The sequence below is a fragment of the Medicago truncatula genome, chromosome 2 (genome assembly GCF_003473485.1).
Source record: "Medicago truncatula cultivar Jemalong A17 chromosome 2, MtrunA17r5.0-ANR, whole genome shotgun sequence".
NCBI classification, from domain to species: domain Eukaryota; kingdom Viridiplantae; phylum Streptophyta; class Magnoliopsida; order Fabales; family Fabaceae; genus Medicago; species Medicago truncatula.
The window spans coordinates 6,881,003-6,899,046 of NC_053043.1; the positions used below are offsets into that span (position 1 = coordinate 6,881,003).

An 18,044-nucleotide genomic window follows, 5' to 3' on the forward strand; every position below is an offset into this window, starting at 1 on the left:
GTATTTTGCAATATACTATTTACTCAAAATGGAATGATTAATAATCCACACATTTGTGTATTTTCAGGACAGAGGTTGGCAGACATGTACTCTTTTAGTCTTGTTAGTATTACGTAATATATTCTAGCTTCATGGTTCCCTCGTTTGAGATGAATCCAACATGACAAATAAGTGGGGTGAGGTAATTAGATTCTTTAACTTGAGTCTGTATTTGTTACGATGGAGAATGAATGAAACATGCTTTAATCCCTTTTGGGACAAGATTGCACTTGATCAATAAGATAAGATGAAACCGTGCAATGATAATCTTGTAATATCACTTAAATATATATGGTAATGGGGTAAAGTGAGTGCACAGTGAGAACCAAACGTTCCTCATAACACTTTCCTACCAATTAAAAGTAATTCTTAAACTAAGACATAGTCATAGTCCAGAAGTGTTTATTGTTTATAATATATCTAAGGGATTTGATCATAAGAGTTGCTTAAACTAATGATGAAGCAACTAGTGAAAGAACACTTTGTAGCTGCGCTGAGGAACCTTCCGAAACATAGCCGAACTCAGATCAAAGTACAGAGGGAGTTGGACCAAGGCAAAAAAGGACACAGGCAAACATGTTAAAGCATATATGGGATAAACTGCAGTTCTCAGCTGGTGTTCAACAATGAAGAAATGCCCTGCACAGAATGAGACCAATACAGATGCTATAGATGTGAAGAGTGTAGTCAACCCTAGAAGAAGCTTTTTTGGTAAGTCCACAAGAAAATCCTTTTCTTGAAACCGAGACGTTAGTATCGAAAGAAACATAACAAGAGCCATGACAGAGGAGCAAAGTGCAACAAGTGATGCTACAGCATATAGTTTGAAAACAGGCTTTTTTAGGAATATTGGTATACCATCATCATCATAACCACCTGGGATAGATGTTGAGGTTGTGAATGCAACACTTGCAACAAGTGCTGCTACCACTGAGCATGATTCTGCAGTTTTGGTGAGCCATTTACCACCTTCTTTTACAAGTTGTCCGTGTGTGTCAATGAAGACCTGCTTTGCTGTTTTCCCATCCTTATTATAACGTTCATAGAAATTAGGCGGCATGGAGTCCTTAACAAGCTGAAAAATACAAACATCATGAGTGACTAGAACATAATTTAATCAATTAGGTTACAATGAAATCCACTTTACTTAGGACAAAACAAGCAATGTAAGTTTCAATCAAACTGTTAATTGTTAGATAAACTAAATTCACCAACGTTACATTGGTCTGAGTAGAACTAGACTCACATCTCTTAAAATATAATATAGTTCGAGCCATGTGGATGAAAAAAGGTGATCGAGAGGGAAAAACATACTAAAGGTGATCATATTCTCCAACAAAGATTTGTCATTGACAAAGTAGGTGGATACTTCATATCAATAACATGATTACAAAAAAAAAAAGCTAGATTCCCATAAAGGAGCATGCAACATGACAAATTGCTAGTTTGTGAAAATTTCTAAATTATAGGGAGGGTAAATAACTAAATATGGAGAAATAATCTTTACCTTATACCACTTGTATTCCCACTGCATTTGCATTGCCGCACCAGGTACACGCCAAGGCTTAAACCTTCTATAAGTAGCAGCAAGGTGCAATGCACTGTTACCATTGATATCAACTTGACGAAATGCAGTTTCCTTGATTATACTCCTCTTATTTAACAAACTGTATACATGAGGTTGCCTATTTTCTATGGCCAAAAGAACAACATTTTTGTTCTGACTGTCCACATCTTGAATAGCCACAGGGTACACATCTAGAATCTTTTCAATCATTTCAGTCACTCCCATCTTTGCTGCGATTAAAATTGGTGACATTGTTCTCCTTTTCGCAATAGCCTCATTTTCTGTATTGCTCTTTATTTTACCTATGTCATCACCACCATTCTCTTCAACATTAGAACTTGGTCCTGTGAAATCATACTTGAATAAAGAAGCATGCTGAATCAGTTCATTCATTACTTGCTTAGCCCGAATATGTTTTTCCTTCCTCCTTTGGATTTTCTCTACCCATGTTGCTCCTATGATTGTCAACTCCACTCAGTTAAACAAAAAAATGTTCATGTTTTTTCTAATTCTTATATAAATAAATGGATTAAATGTTTTTTTTTTCATCACTGCAAATATCTAGTTTTTACATAAAAGTGAACGAACTTTGTTTTACAAAAAGTTAAACCTAAAATCGATATATTTGGAAGGACGATAAAGATATTGAAGGTTTTGCATAACAACAACGAGAAGACTAATGCACGGCGATTATTTTATGTACTTACCAACACCAAAAATGATTAGGCAGGCCTTCATTCCAAGAACTAAAAGTCGGATCATGGATTCCCAATTGGGAGGGAACAGGTAATGTTTCTTTTCTCTCTTTGGTTGCCCTTGCTCTACATGTACATAAACATATAGATGTTATCTCAAATCTACATAAATTTGGAAACTTTCAATTGCAGTTAACATTTAACATGCATACCATCATATACTAAATGAAAATATAAAACTAAAAACCTAAATGTGATTCTTGATTTGTATAAGATGGATTTTAATTGTGGTCCGCAGTCATGCTGACCGCAATAGAGGCCTCAATATGTACACATCACGACCAGAATATCAGCTACATTCACATTTATATGTAATTTTTAAGGATGAGTTAGGCCTCCAATTTCATTAATTACGACCACAAATGCATTTTAAAACTTGAAACATTTTGATTTAAGTTGAGAAGGTATATGACTAGAATCATAGTTTACAAGAAGAAATTATAATACCAAATTTTTGAGAGAAATTATTCTCTTCATCACTAGTTGCAGCATTTGAATCTTTTCCTGTTGCTGTATTATAATAGACAAGTTATGCTTGTAATAACTATAAGTTAAAAAACAGTTGAGTAATTAAATGAAACAAGATTGACATACTTGTTACTTTAAAGCCACTATTCAACAAAGATAAGAAGGTCATGCATGTTCCATAGTTCAATGGATAGTGACGAGAAGTCTGAGTGTATGCTTCGTTAATATGGTCATATCTTTCTTCCTTGTCGTCATCAACAAACGAACCTGACACTGACAGAAGCACCTAAGATTAATTTTGATGTATTGTGAGTGTAAAACTTATTACATTATCATTTGTATAACCGATAAGTTAGATATGATTAAATTCAAATATTTTGAATGATCTAACGATAACAATTATGATTGATTGTGCGTTTGCACATAACATTCTCACTGCAATTAAACCTTCTCTCACTACTATAATTAATCAAAAAATTTATAGTTGGTGCAATGATGAACGAACCAACAGTACATCGATTTTGTTCAAGTATAAAGATGCAAGTCAGAAAGAGATGAAAATGAGACAGACAAGAAAAACCATACAGAGAAGATCAAACAGAAAAAAGTGTAGTTAAATCAAGCTCACAGAGAAGCTTTTGGCTACAAGCATTGGACTGAAGTTTGTTGCGGAAATGGAAAAGGTGCAGCTCAACGACGCTTGATGAGGTCCTCCGACTTCTGGCGCATCCTCGAAATTTTCCATTTTATCTTCGTTTGTATTATATAATTTGAACCATTTTTTTTTTCAGATTTTGGTATTACATAATCCGAATCTCCTCTGAGTTGAGAAAATCACATAAAATGTTTTTGTGTCTTTGTTGATTTAACAAACTTACATTATATCAAAAAATCATTATATATATAATATGTGTTTAGTTTCTTAATGATATACATTTGAATTAATCCGCCTCAAAGTCTATACTACAATCATTAATTTCAAGACTATCAACTTCAACTTTTACTCCATCTTGAACATTCTTATCATCAATAACCCTCTCTTCCTTCTAAAGGTTTTCAACAATCAACATATCATCATCTCCAATTAGTGATAAACAAACAGTTGTCCCGTTTATAAATTGTATGTGCTAAGTTATTTTAATTTAGAAGATATTAAAAAAACTTTTAACATTTTTTGGTACAAAAAAACTTTAAATTTAACCAAATGATATGTGATAAACAAACATTTGTGCTTGTATATCTATAATTTTTCACACTTGAATTTTTTAAGATTGTTAAAATGAGTCGTTAAAATAATCGGTGACACATACAATTCATGCACGAGATAAATGTTTTTTTTTAATCATCGATCGAAATCGTAAAATTTAGTATTTTGATAACTTTTCAAATTGAATCTCTAAAGAAATCGTTGACACGTATGATTCATACAAGAGATTAATGATTTCTACCACCGATCAAATTAATAAAATTTAGTATATTTTATATCTTCTAAACAAAAATAAGTTTATAATATAATAAAGCACAATACATAGGACAAATGTGTGACTAAAGAATTGGTTAAAGACTTAAAGTTATTTGCAGGCATATATTCTTCATATGTATAAAATAAAATCACGTGGGACCAAATATAATAAGAGTACTTATACACATACCACTCTAGGTGGCATACCACCCTTGTGTGGCATTTTTTATAATAAATTTTTTTGACTTTGCCAAGTCATACCAAAAAGAAAAGAAAAATTAAGCTTTTCCCGTTTCTCTCTCTTATCCATTCTCATCTCCATCTCTCTTTCTCCCACCCCTTTACCATTTTCTTCTCAATCCTCGCCTGCCATACGATTTCCTCCGTCATTTTCGCCGTTGCCGTTTGTTGATCTCCTCCCCCTTTGCTTCTGTCATCGTTGTGTACTTACCTCAATGCGTCCATTTTTATCTCAATTGGTGTTGCTTCAACATTGAAGGTGAGTTTTTTTCTTGCTTCTTCAATGAGTGAGAACAGATTGTAAAAGAGATTGGGTTTTATTTACATGGTTGTTGTAAAAGAGAAGAAGAGAAAAAGAGAGATAGATCAGCCTAAGGAGAGAGAAGGAGCATAGAGAAAAGAAAAAATGCAGATTGGATTTGAGAGGAAGGAGAGAGTTCAGAGAGGGTGTGGAAAAAGGAACATGAAATATCATTTTTGCCCCTTGCTTTTTAATAAAATTACAGAATTGCCATTCATATCAGCAAGTGGTATGAGGTGTGTACAAAAGAGAGTGGTCCATCTATCATTTTCCATATAATAATCATATTTTCACAACAAAAATATAATAATCATATCAAAAACAAAACCTGGTTGAGAAGAAAGAAAATTTTATAAAAATGATGTTACTTACAAGTGTAGATGATACTATCAATTAGCTCCATCCTTGTGCAGCTTCTGAAACAATTAGGTTTCCTAGCAAGAATATGGAGAGGTGATAATCCATCATGGTTTACAGCATTCACCAGCTTTGGATACATTCCAATTATTTGAAGTGCCAAACCTACATAGTATTAATTAATTTGAATGAAATGAATATATAGATGTTTAGACAAATGAAATGAACATATATAAGTTTAGTCAATGACACTAACCAAAGTATTCACTGGATATGGTAGAATGAAGAATAGTGTCCCCATTATTTTTTCTTGAAACTGAATAATCATCTTTGTCCTGATGACGACTATGAAGACAAAAGAATGCCTCTCTTTTGCCATATACAGCTGCCAAGAAAAGAGGAGTTTCGCCTTCGAAATTTCGACAGGAAATGAGGATAGGATCTCTTTTAGCTATGTTGTTGCAAATTTCTACATTCCCAAGCTCTGCTGCAACATGAAGAGGAGTATTTCCCTTTGAGTTTTGCATTCGTAGGATGTCCCAACACATGTCTTTGCTGATTTTATCTAACAAGGTTGTCACAAAGAGTGTTTGCTTCAGATACACAGCAATGTGTAACAATGTGTCTTCTACTTTTGTGATCTTGGCCTCCAATACTTTAGGGTTTTTTTCATATGACTCTATAACTTCTCTCCATTGCCCTCTAATGGCATGATTAAACAAACTTTCAAGTTCAATCTCAGCCATTTTAAGAGCTAGCTAACCAAGCTTTGCAATGGTTAGAACATGTGTGTGTGTGAGAGTGATTGAAGAGCTTAATTAGTTATATTCCTTGTTTATGAGTACCTACCTATATATATATATATAGAGAGAGAGAGAGCTAGTAGTCACTATGAATACTATTCTATTGTTTCCATATTCACAAATTTATGCTTTGATGTAAGCTTGGAGGAAGTAAGAAGGGTATGTAAGGATTAAATTCACTAAGTAATCTAAAAATTTGACCATTAAATAAGTCATCGATATTGTTCTCATTTAAAAACACGAGTCTAGGTCATCGCCACCTTTCAAAATCAATGACCTAGACTTATACTTTTAGACAAAAGAAAATATTAAATAGTAAATTATGGATACGTTGAAATATAAACAATATCAATAATTAGACTAATTATTTTACTACATAATGGGATTGTTCAAATTTAGAAATTCAAATTTACATATTTCAAGAGATAAGAGTAGTTAAAAAGTTAAATAAGAATATAGAATGAAGTGGGAAGCATGTCATGCAACAGTTATAGGGATGTTACAGATACACTTTTGGAACATTACTCATGTGCTGCACAGTCTAAATTCAAAACATTCTACACTTTCTCCCTCAGCTAACTTGCTTTTACTTTCAATGTAAGATAAGTATTTTTGTTTATGAAGGGTACTAGGATTCCATCCTTTTGTTACTAGGATTCACATAATATCTCCCTCACTTTTACCAATAAATTAAGGACATTATATTTATAACTAATTTAGATATTTGATCTTTTAATTAATTTTTATGTTTCATTTTGATTCCATAACTTCTAAATCGTTTATTTTTGTCTCTTAAACATGCTTTTGTCAATCAGTTTGATCCCGCTCTATTAATTTTAGCATCAAATATTTAAAATGGACCAACATTGTAAATGATCCACAATATATAGACCTTATTAATTTTATATAGATAAAGAGTAATTTAGTATTAGTCATGTATATTTAAGACAAATTTATTATTCCAACAATTTTTTTTTAATACCCGTTATTTTTGTTACATGTTCTATAAAGGGATGAAGGGACTAATAGTTTCCCTTAGGCTTTATGAATTTTAGTTGGTGTCTATAAATTTAGTTAGTCTGATTGATGAATAGGTAGAAGTGTGTACACAATGGTTATATAATAATGAGCTCTAATAATGTCGATAATGTTAACAAGTGTCTTTAAAGAATTGTTTAAGAAATAAAAGAGTACCTTTTATATAGAAATTTGTGTAATTATTACTTTTTTTATATGTTTGACATACATTTTGGTAACAAAATTTCTTATTACGCATTTCTTAAACAATATCCTCATAACACATATTATAAACATAAAAATTTAAAATTATCTTTGTCACATATCATTCTTGACCAAATTATAAAATATAACACAGCGGAGACACTTTGAATTTTAGTCTCATTATATTGTTATACTAAAATATGTATAAAAATTTCTTTAATCTTAGCAAGCATCATAAATTGGATGTTTAAGTTAATTTGTATGAAAATGCACAATATTTTGAAAGCATGTAATTAAATTATGCTACTATTTCACCAAAATTTCACAATGTGTGGCCATAAATGCAAATACATATAACTTTTTCGAACTACATATCACAAAAAGAAATATGTCAAAATATAAAATTACTACATAGTTCAGAAAGAAAGTTAGCAACAAATCATTGTCATACGATTACATAAATATCAAATTTTCAAGACTTCGATGCTCAACTTTGATCCTTCACCGTGCAAAAGTCCTCTAATCCTTCATTCTTTAATCATGTTCCCTTATACAAACCTATAGGACAAAATTTCCTGAAACTGAGTTGGACACTGAAAATAAGAAGGAAACTTTTTCATAGACCAACGTATTCTATTCAATCCATTCATATATACTAATGCAATATTTACAAACTATTTGTTAAACAAACAAATTAGACAATAGAAATTTCTATCAATCTTACCAATTATGACAATAAAAAATGGTAAAAACATGTACAATAGAAATTTCTATCAATCTTAAACAAAAAAATAATTTGAACATATTAAATATATAACAATAACTAACAATCAGTCTTCCTTCTCAACATTCCAAATGGTTCAAACAATGATTGATAATCAAAGTCAAAGCAAATTCAATTCACCATCCAGCAATCCATATCAGATATATTTAATACATAACATAACATAACAATCATGAGAAGCCTAAGTACATGAAACTGAACAAACATGATTTTGTATTAGAAATACCAATAATCTTGAATAGTTTAAGAGTGCACTACTGAGTAGTGATACATAGACCACCTTAAATGAGAATGGTGCTCCTTTTATAGGAGAGAATACAACTAATCAACTCCTTAATTTAAGGAGCGACATAATGAAAAATAAACAATAATACAAGGAAATAAGATATATTTCAACACTAAGACAGACATAGTGTGAAAGTGTTTATTATTTAGGAGATATCTAAGGGATTTGATTATACTATTACTATTCATGAAAGAACACTTTGTAGCTGCGCTGAGGAACCTTCCGACACATAGCCAAACTCAGATCAAAGTACAGAGGAAGTTGAACCAAGGCAAAAAAGGACACAGGCAAACATGTTGCAGCATATATTGGATAAAATGCAAATCTCAGCTGGGGTTCAACAATAAAGTAATGTCCTGCACAGAATGAGATCAACACAGATGCTATAGATGTGAAGAGTGTAGTCAACCCTACAAGAAGCCTTCTTGGTAAGTCCACAACAAAATCTTTTTCTTCAAACCTAGATGTGAGTATCGAAAGAAACGAAACAAGAGCTGTGACAGAGAAGCAAAGTGCAACAAGTGATGCTGCAGCATAGAGTTTGTAAGCAGGTTCTTTCATAAATAGTGGTATACCATTATTTTGATTAGGACCACCTGGGATAGATGTTGAGGTTGTGAATGCAACAGCTGCAGCAAGTGCTGCTACCACCGAGCATGATTCTGCGGTTTTGGTGAGCCATTTACTACCTTCTTTTACAAGTGGTGCGTGTGTCTCAATGAAGACTTGCTTTGCTGTTTTCCCATCCTTGTTATAACGTTCATAGAAATTTGGTGGCATTGAGTTCTTAACAAGCTGAAAAACATGAACATCATGAATATCTTGAATATTATACTCCATGTTATTTTGTGGTTGAGCAACAATACAAATAATACCTCAAACTAAGACCAGTTCGGTAATCGAGTTTAGGAAGGAAACCGAACCAATTTCAACTGTTATAACAGTTCGGTAAAATTAAACCGAATTGTAAATGGTTCGCCCGAAATCGAACAGAGGCTAACTGGTCTGGCATAAAGGTTTGGTTCAACGGTACTGTGGTTTCAAACCAAACTTGATTCTTTGTGAATTGAACTGTACCAGATTGCTATTATTAACTGATAATCATTACTTCTAGGAAAAACCATAATCCGAACGAAATCGGACCTTAGGATTGTTTAAATAGACCAAAAACCGAATTGAACTGCACCTAAAAGAACCAAACTGTGACAGATAGTTCACGAATTGAACTGCACCAAACTGGTTAAGTTCGTGAACTGTCAATTACAGTTTGGTTTTCTCAGTGCGGCTTGGTTCATTTTTTTCTTAAACAGTCCTATGTGACATGACAAATTGCTAGTTTGTGAAGATTTCTAAACTATATATAAGAGAAGACAAATAATTAAAAATGGAGAAATACTCTTTACCTTATACCACTTGTATTCCCACTGCATTTGCATTGCAGCACCAGGTACACGCCAAGGCTTAAACCTTCTATAAGTAGCAGCAAGGTGCAATGCACCGTTACCATTGACGAAATGCAGTCTCCTTGATTATTCTCCTCTCATTTAACAAACTATATACATGAGGTTGCCTATTCTCTATGGCCAAAAGAACAACATTTTTGTTCTGACTGACCACATCTTGAATAGCCACAGGGTACACATCTAGAATCTTTTCAATCATTTCAGTCACTCCCATCTTTGCTGCGATTAAAATTGGTGACACTGTTCTCCTTTTCGCAATAGCCTCATTTTCTGTATTGCTCTTTATTTTATCCATGTTATCACCACCATGATCTTCAACATGAGGACTTGGTCCTGTAAAATCATACTTGTATAAAGAAGCGCACTGAATCAGTTCATTCATTACTTGCTTAGCCCGAATAAGTTTTTTCTTCCTCCTTTGGATTTTCTCTACCCATGTTGCTCCTATGTCAATACCATTCAGTTAAACAAAAAAATCACAGGCATTTCCTAATTCTTATATGGATGGATTAAATATTTTTTCTTCCCTACAAATATACTAGTTTTTATTAACCATAGTCTATAGAATATAGACCATATAAGGACTAATTCTACAGTGAAGAAATATTGGCATGTACAATACACAAGCGAAGAAATATTAAGTTTTAGGGGATCAATATAATCAAACTTTCTTGTGACTCCAGGACTAAATATTAAGTTTTTTATTAAACTGTTATATTTGCAAGGACGATAAAGATATTGTAGGCTTTGTATCCCAACAATGAGAAGACTAACTCGTGGTTATTTTATGTACTTACCAACACCAGAAATGATTAGGAAGGCCTTCATTGCAAGGATTAGAAGTTGGATCATGGGTTCCCAAATGGGAGGGAACCATGTATTTTTCTTTTCTTTCTTTGCCTGCACTTGCTCTACATATACATAAAAATAGATGTTATCTCAAATTTACAGTCACACCAATCACATTTATTCGTAATATTTTTTTTATAATTGCAAACACAACTACGATTTAAAATCTTCGACGAAATAAAAATTACTAGTAACCTTGAATTTACAACATTTGAAATGGCTATATACACGTTGAAACATTTAGATTTATGTTCTGAAGGTAGGACTTTTTTTTTTGAGTATGAATTGAACATATTGTACACCAACTAGTTGTGCTAGACCTGGTGGTTTAGAAGGTAGGACTAGCATCAGGAGTTTACAAGAGGAAATTATAATACCAGAAGTTCTCGAGCAATTGTTCTCTTCATCACTAGTTGCAGCAGCATTTGTATCTTTTCGTGTTGCTGTAATATAATAGAACAATAATATACAAGTTAGGCTTGTAAATATACTGGCTATAACTATAAGGTGAAAAAAAAATCAACCAAGTAATAATTAAATGAAAGAAGATTGACATACTTGTTACTTTAAAAAACCTATTCAACAAAGATAAGAAGGTCATGCATGTTCCATAGTTCAATGGATAGTGACGAGAAGTCTGAGTGTATGCTTCGTTAATATGGTCATATCTTTCTTCCTTGTCCTCATCAACTATTGAACCTGACATTGACGACACAAACACCTGTTATCATCACTTACTAGGAAAATGTTAAGGCATGAGAATTATCTCACTTGTTAATGTGAATTACTGGACGAGCTTAATCTTGAATTTTTTATGCACCTTTGATATAAAACTTTTCACATTGTCGACCAATTACAAATCATTCTTTATATGACTTTTAAGTTAGATAGGATTAAATTCAAACATGTTTAATGATCCTTATTGAAAATGACTTGAGTTCACTTTATACTAATGAAATCTTCACACTTTAATAAAAAAATAAATTGAACTATTTTAGATATGCTTTATTTTGGGCCTTGGCTGTTTCTTGTATCCATGCTTGCTGCATATATTCCTCACATTATAAAATAAAATCATGTGAGGCCAAATATAATAATCATATCAAACAATGAGTGAAAACCTTGTTTAATAGAAAGAATATTAAAGAAAAGTGATGTTACTTACAAGTGTAGATAATACGTTCAATTAGCACCATCGTTGTGCAGCTTCTGAAACAATTAGGCTTCCTAGCAAGAATATGCAGAGGTGATAATCCATCATGATTTACAGCATTCACAAGCTTTGGATACATTCCAATTATTTGAATTGCCAAACCTACATAGTATTAATTAATTTGAATGAAATGAATATATAGATGTTTAGACAAATGAAATGAACATATAGAAGTTTAGTCAATGACACTAACCAAAGTATTCACTGGATATGGTAGAATGAAGAATAGTGTCTCCATTGTTTTTGATTGAAAGTGAGTCATCATCTTTGTTCTGTTGGTGACCATGAAGACAAAAGAAAGCATCTCTTTTTCCATGAACAGCTGCCAAGAAAAGAGGAGTTTCGCCTTCGAAATTTCGATACGAAATGAGGATAGGACATCTTTTAGCTATGTTGTTGCAAATGTCTACATTCCCAAGCTCTGCAGCAACATGAAGGGGGGTATTTCCCTTCGAGTTTTGCGTTCTTAGGATGTTCATGCACACGTCTTGGCATATGTTATCTAACAAGGCTGTCACAAAGCATGTTTGGCTCACATACACAGCAATGTGTAACACTGTGTCTTCTGCTTCTGTGATCTTTGCCTCCAATACTTCAGGGGTTTTCTCATATGACTCTAAAACTTCTCTCCATTGCCCTCTCATTGCATGATTAAACAAACTTTCAAACTCAATTTCAGCCATTTTAAGAGCTAGCCAACCTCTCTCTATTTTTTTTCTTTTCAAGATGAATGTATTAATGATATATATGCCTAGCAAGTTTTGTGATTGAAGAGCTTAATTAGTTCTCATATATAGAGAGAAAACTAGTCACTTTGCATATTATTTTATTGTTTCCATATTCACAAAAGAATGTGTTGAAGTAAGCTTGTCGGAAGTAAAAAGAATGTGTAAGGATTAACTCACTCTAAAGGGTAAATTAAATAAGTAATCTAAATATTTGGTAAATAAATCGGTAGTTGATATTGTTCTCATTTGAAAACACGAGTCTAGGTCATCATTGTCTTTCAAGTCAGTGAGCTAGACTTGTGTAAAGGGATTGCTCAATTTAGAAATTCAAATTTGTTTATATATAATAATTTACACGTTTCAAGAGCTAAGAGTAGTTAAAAAGTTAAATAAGAATATAGAATGAAGTGGAAAGCATGACATGAAACAGTTATAGCGTTGTTATAAATTGACTTTTGGAGCATTGTTCATGTGCTGCACAGTCTAAATTCACTTAATTTACTTGATTTTCCTTTCAGTGTAAGACAAGCATTTTTGTTAATGAAGGGTATTAGGATTCCATCTTAATTACTTTGTGCAAGCATTTAGGTTAATACACATAACATCTCTCTCACTTTTATCACATTAAGGATATTATATTTATCTTTATTTTTGAAGTTGTTGTTTGCTTCTTCTAACATTATATCTATGAACATATACTTTCCTTTTTGGCTTTGCATTGTAAAAAACCAAAGTAAAAAAAAAAAAAGAGAAATATAAAGGTTTGATTTTCCCAACAAGAAATGTTCTTTTTGAAACATTTGTTGCCTTGTAGTTACCTGTACTTAGTTGCACATGAACAGTCGAAAAGGTCAAATTGGATTGAAGTTTGAAAACATAAGTTTAAACAAACTTTATTTTGAACCAAACAGTAGCCTAAAATCAACAGCAGTTGTCTTAATTAAACATTAACATACAGACAGTGTATTTATTTATCTTTCTTTCTCTCTTATTTTTTATCTCCTACGACGATGATGGTGACGTGGGGTTGGAAGCTGAGGAGGTGAGGCTTACCGATGAAACTGAAGTGTTGGATATCGCCAGGGAAACTCAGAAGTTGGATCAGTTATTGGATGAAGGGGCATGAATCTGATGGAACTCAAGTTTGGAGAATGTGGATGACGAGGTACCTGTAGACGATCGATCGTCAGTGCAAGGACAGTGGTTAATCTGCGGATCACTGAGGAGGTTATGGATCAAAGTGATGGTGATAAGAAGCAGACCAGTTCTAGTAATGGCTTCCTTAGTTTGTATGTGAATCAAGTTCTTAAAGCTTTTATGAATTTTAGTTGGTGTCTATAAATTTAATGATTTCATTAGTCTGATTGATGAATATTGAATAAGTAGAAGTGTAAACACAATGATTATATATTAATGGAGTCTAATGAAAATTAAACTCTTGTTTTTGTATGTTGGATTAATGAAAGTGTACACAATGTTATAAACATAAAAATTTTAAAAAAAATTGAAGGGAAAAATTTAAAATTATCATTGTAATACACTCTTCCCAAATTATAAAATATGATATGATATAGCCGAGACACTTAAATTTTAGTCTCGTTGTGTTATATTGAGATATGTATAAAAATTCATTTAGTCTCGGTAAGCATCATAAATTGGATGTTTAGGTCTGTTGGAAAATGGACAATATTATGAAAGCATGCAATTAAAATGTTCTCCGCACCACCGAGCAACCTCTTCATACAGTGGCCGCACTAGATTTTCCATTATCCGATGTTAGCGATTTGAGTTTATGTGGTTCCAAATCCATGACTTTTCGGTTTTGTGATATGTTTCTTCTGCTTGATTCGGTTGGGGATCCTCTTTTCCAATGAAGAGTTGGTGTGTGCTTCATTCTTTGTTGTTGTTGTTGTTGTCGTCGTTGTTGGGTGCCGCTCAGTTTATGCTTTGGAGGATTATTGTTGTGTTCCTCTATTTTGAGCGTCAGGTATGTCTCGCCTCAGGGGTGGCATATTGGGGTGTGGGTTTCTTGGCGATGGGGCCTGCTGGGTGTATGGCCTTTTTGGCTGGTTTGGTTGCGCCCCTTGTGTGCCTTTGCGTTTCATGCGACACCCGTTTCATATCTTTGTCGGTTCTTAATTAGATCCACCATTGCAAGTTTGATATAGGTTTGGTGGTTGGTTGAAGGTGATTGTGGGTTTCGAGGTTGTTTTTGCACTGGTTAGGTTCAGTTTTGGTGGGCGTGGCTAAGGTTTTCAGATGCGGGTTCGTGTCTCCATCTCACCAGAGGGTTGATGGTTGTTTAGGAAGGCGGTCGGGCTACTGTGGCATTGCCTTCTAGCTGGTGGACTGGGGTTTGAGCGGTTGCTTGAAATGGCGCTGATTTAGGTTGTTAGAGGGAATAACTTGTTTCAAGATCTGAGCTCTCTGTTCACGGTGGTTCTTTAAGGTGACCTGTGGGTTTTAGGTGGTATGTGTTTGGCAGCATCAACTTTTTAGGTGGCATGTGTTTGGCGCCATCATCTTTTTAGGTGATATTGTCCGTCTGGCCTATGCTTATTCTAGAAGTATTGAGTGGGGATCGCCTTGCTTTTAATTATATCCTTAAATAATTTTGACTACAAAAATGCTATTTTGTTGGCGTCGATTAAAAAGATAAGAATTTTATGAAAAATTCTCAGTACAAGATGTACTAGAGAGCTCACCCCGAATAAGAAATGTTTACAAAATGATTACAGTAAAAGGTCAATCGATACCCAAACAAAGTAAAGGGTTCGACCACCATCTTTGAGAACCGTACACAAAATTGGTGTTATTAGCTTTTAACCACCATAACGAATGATATTTTGCTTTTTCTAACAGCTGTATAATCGGTGTTTCTATGTTCTTGAACAACCTGTTATTACGATCATTCCAAATTAACCAAACGCAAAGTAGCCATATTAGTTGTAAAAAAAGACCGACGCGCCTTCGAGTGTCCTGTAGAGTGAGTAAATTGAAGGAAATGCTCACTAATATTTTGAGGATATGCTCCAAACATGCCAATTCAAGACTGGATGTGCTGCCATAAAGAACCAAAAACTTCGCAATGAAGGAAAATATGGGAGGCGGTTTCTTCCCTGCCACAACCTGATAAACACGTGGTGTCTATAGCCGCAAGGATACCGCGCATTTGAAGATTGCTTCGAGTTGGTAACCTGTCCTTCAATAAACGCCAGGCAAGGATGGAAATCTTCAACGAAACCTGTTTGTGCTAGACAATTTCTTCGCCTTCGTCAACAGTAGGTACTTCCGTAGATGTCAATGACTGATATGCACCTCTCATTGAATAGCCTTCGTGGGAATTTGGATCCCACTGCCACCTGTCATAAACATTAGACTGCACAACAACATTGTCAAGTAAAGCCCTACACTCCCCTAACAAGTATTCCTCCCATGCCCACAAACGTCTCCTCCAACTCCATGCCTCTCCCTTTTCCTCCCAAGCATACACATGTCAGCGACCGTGCTATACTTATTTGTCGCAAGATCAAATAAACGCGAAAATCTCATACGCAAAGGAACATCTCCTATCCATCTATCAAACCAAAAAACCGTATTCGTTCCATCCCCTAACACCTTCGAAACCCTCCCTGCAAACCAGCCCCCGTGCGCCTCTCTTATGCCATCCCTAATCTTCGCTACCTCCTTCCACCACGGTGAAACACTCCGGCCCCCAACCTCCAACCTCCCTGCCTCCTCAACATATCTCGCCGCCAAAACCCTATACCAGAACCCCGCTCTATCCACCAACATTCTCCAACACCATTTGCTTAATAAGGCTAAATTAAACTCCTTCAACTGCCTCACTCCCAACCCTTCATGCTCCTTTTTTGAACAAATAGAATTCTAAGCAATCGAGGAAATTTTCCTGTTATCCTCACTCCCTCCCCAATTTTTTTTTGTAAAAATAAAATCAATGAGAGAAATAATACTTGACGGAGCTTTGAAGAAGGAAAGTGCATAGACAGGAAGCGGTCAGGACAGATTTAAGAAGAACTAAACGGCCTCCGAAAGATAAAAAGCGAATTTGCCACCCCGTTAGTCTAGACTTAATATTAGACACCACAGGTTCCCAAAAGACTAATCTGTGTGGATCACCTCCAATTGACAAACCAAGATACATGAACGGTATTTTGCCCACTTTACAATTTAAAATAGATGCTGCCTTTGTCAACCATGAATCCCCTATATTAATACCAACCAATAAGCTTTTATGAAAGTTCACTTTAAGACTAGACATATCCGCAAATAAATTCAATACCGCCTTTAACGCTCGGATATTGGCCCAACTCTTTTCTCCAAGCAGCAATGTATCATCCGCGAATTGCAAATGAGATACCACAACCGACTTTGATAATCCAACTCCGTAGCCCGTATGCAAATTATTTTCCACCATCAATTGCATTATAACATTCAGGCCCTCTGCTGCTAATCAAAATAGAAAAGGAGAAAGAGGATCTCCCTGACGCAAGCCCCTATGAATAGGAAACTCATAAGTTGTGACACACTCTTTTATCCATTTCCTCCATAACACCGGAAAGGCCATTTTTTGCATTACCGCGTCCAGATACCCCCAATCAACCGAGTCATAAGCTTTTTCAAAATCAACTTTAAAAAGCATAAACTCTTTTTTATTCTTTTTGGCCTCATCAACCACTTCGTTTGCAATTAGAATGCCATCTAAAATTTGTCTATCTTTCACAAAAGCTGTTTGAGTCTCAGATACAACCTGACCAATAATCATTCTCAACCTGTTGGCCAACACTTTGGACAAAATTTTATACAAACATCCCACCAATGCAATGGGCCGAAAATCCTGTACTCTCTGAGGGCTATCAACTTTTGGTATAAGAGCAATAAAAGTAGTGTTAATACCTCTTGTTAGCTTGATGTTGCGGTGAAAGTCTGATATGAAGCGCATCACATCTCCTTTTATGTCTTCCCAAAATTCACACCATCTGGACCATGACTTTTATAACTATCACAATCCCACACCGCCGCTTTTACTTCCACTTCTGAAAAAGGTTTTATTAGGCCGTTACCTTCCACATGAGACAAGTTTCGAAACCGTAAATTTCCAACCTCTGGCCTTATGACATGCTGAACCGCAAAATGATCCTTAAAATGGTCGAAGACTGCACTTCGAATTCGCTGCACACCTTCCACTAGCTCTTCATTGACCATCAGAGAAACAATGGCATTTCTTCTCCGACGACTAGAAATAATAGAATTGAGATACTTGGAATTAGCATCTCCCTCCTTCAACCAAAGCATTTGTGACTGTTGCCATTTAATACTAGTGCTAACACGTGAAAAAGAGTGAATGTTATGCGTTATACCCCTCAATTCATCAATTTCATCCGCCAACAGCCCACCATCCTCCCCTTTAACATCTAACTCAGAGAGGCGGGTTTTAAATCATCAATTTTACCTGGAATATTTTTAACATGAACCATATGCCACTCC

At 34.5% G+C, this 18,044-nt stretch overlaps 1 protein-coding gene across 3 annotated transcripts; it reads right to left on the minus strand.

Annotated features, from left to right (window-relative positions):
* Positions 1–282: 282 nt before the first annotated feature.
* Positions 283–12,534, minus strand: LOC11439331 (ankyrin repeat-containing protein NPR4). 3 transcript variants are annotated; one of them, XM_024776183.2, is made up of 7 exons: positions 12,002–12,534; positions 5,205–5,354; positions 2,956–3,102; positions 2,809–2,871; positions 2,314–2,427; positions 1,547–2,061; positions 283–1,114 (listed from the first exon to the last, which is right to left on the minus strand). In XM_024776183.2, the coding sequence occupies exons 1-7, from the start codon at positions 12,489–12,491 to the stop codon at positions 506–508; spliced, it is 2,088 nt and encodes a 695-aa protein (XP_024631951.1). In that variant the 5' UTR covers positions 12,492–12,534; the 3' UTR covers positions 283–505. The 3 variants fall into 3 exon arrangements, with proteins under 3 accessions (XP_024631951.1, XP_003594020.2, XP_024631952.1); XM_003593972.4 differs by lacking the exon at positions 12,002–12,534 and adding an exon at positions 5,446–6,339; XM_024776184.2 differs by lacking the exons at positions 2,809–2,871; positions 12,002–12,534 and adding an exon at positions 5,446–6,339.
* Positions 12,535–18,044: the final 5,510 nt, after the last annotated feature.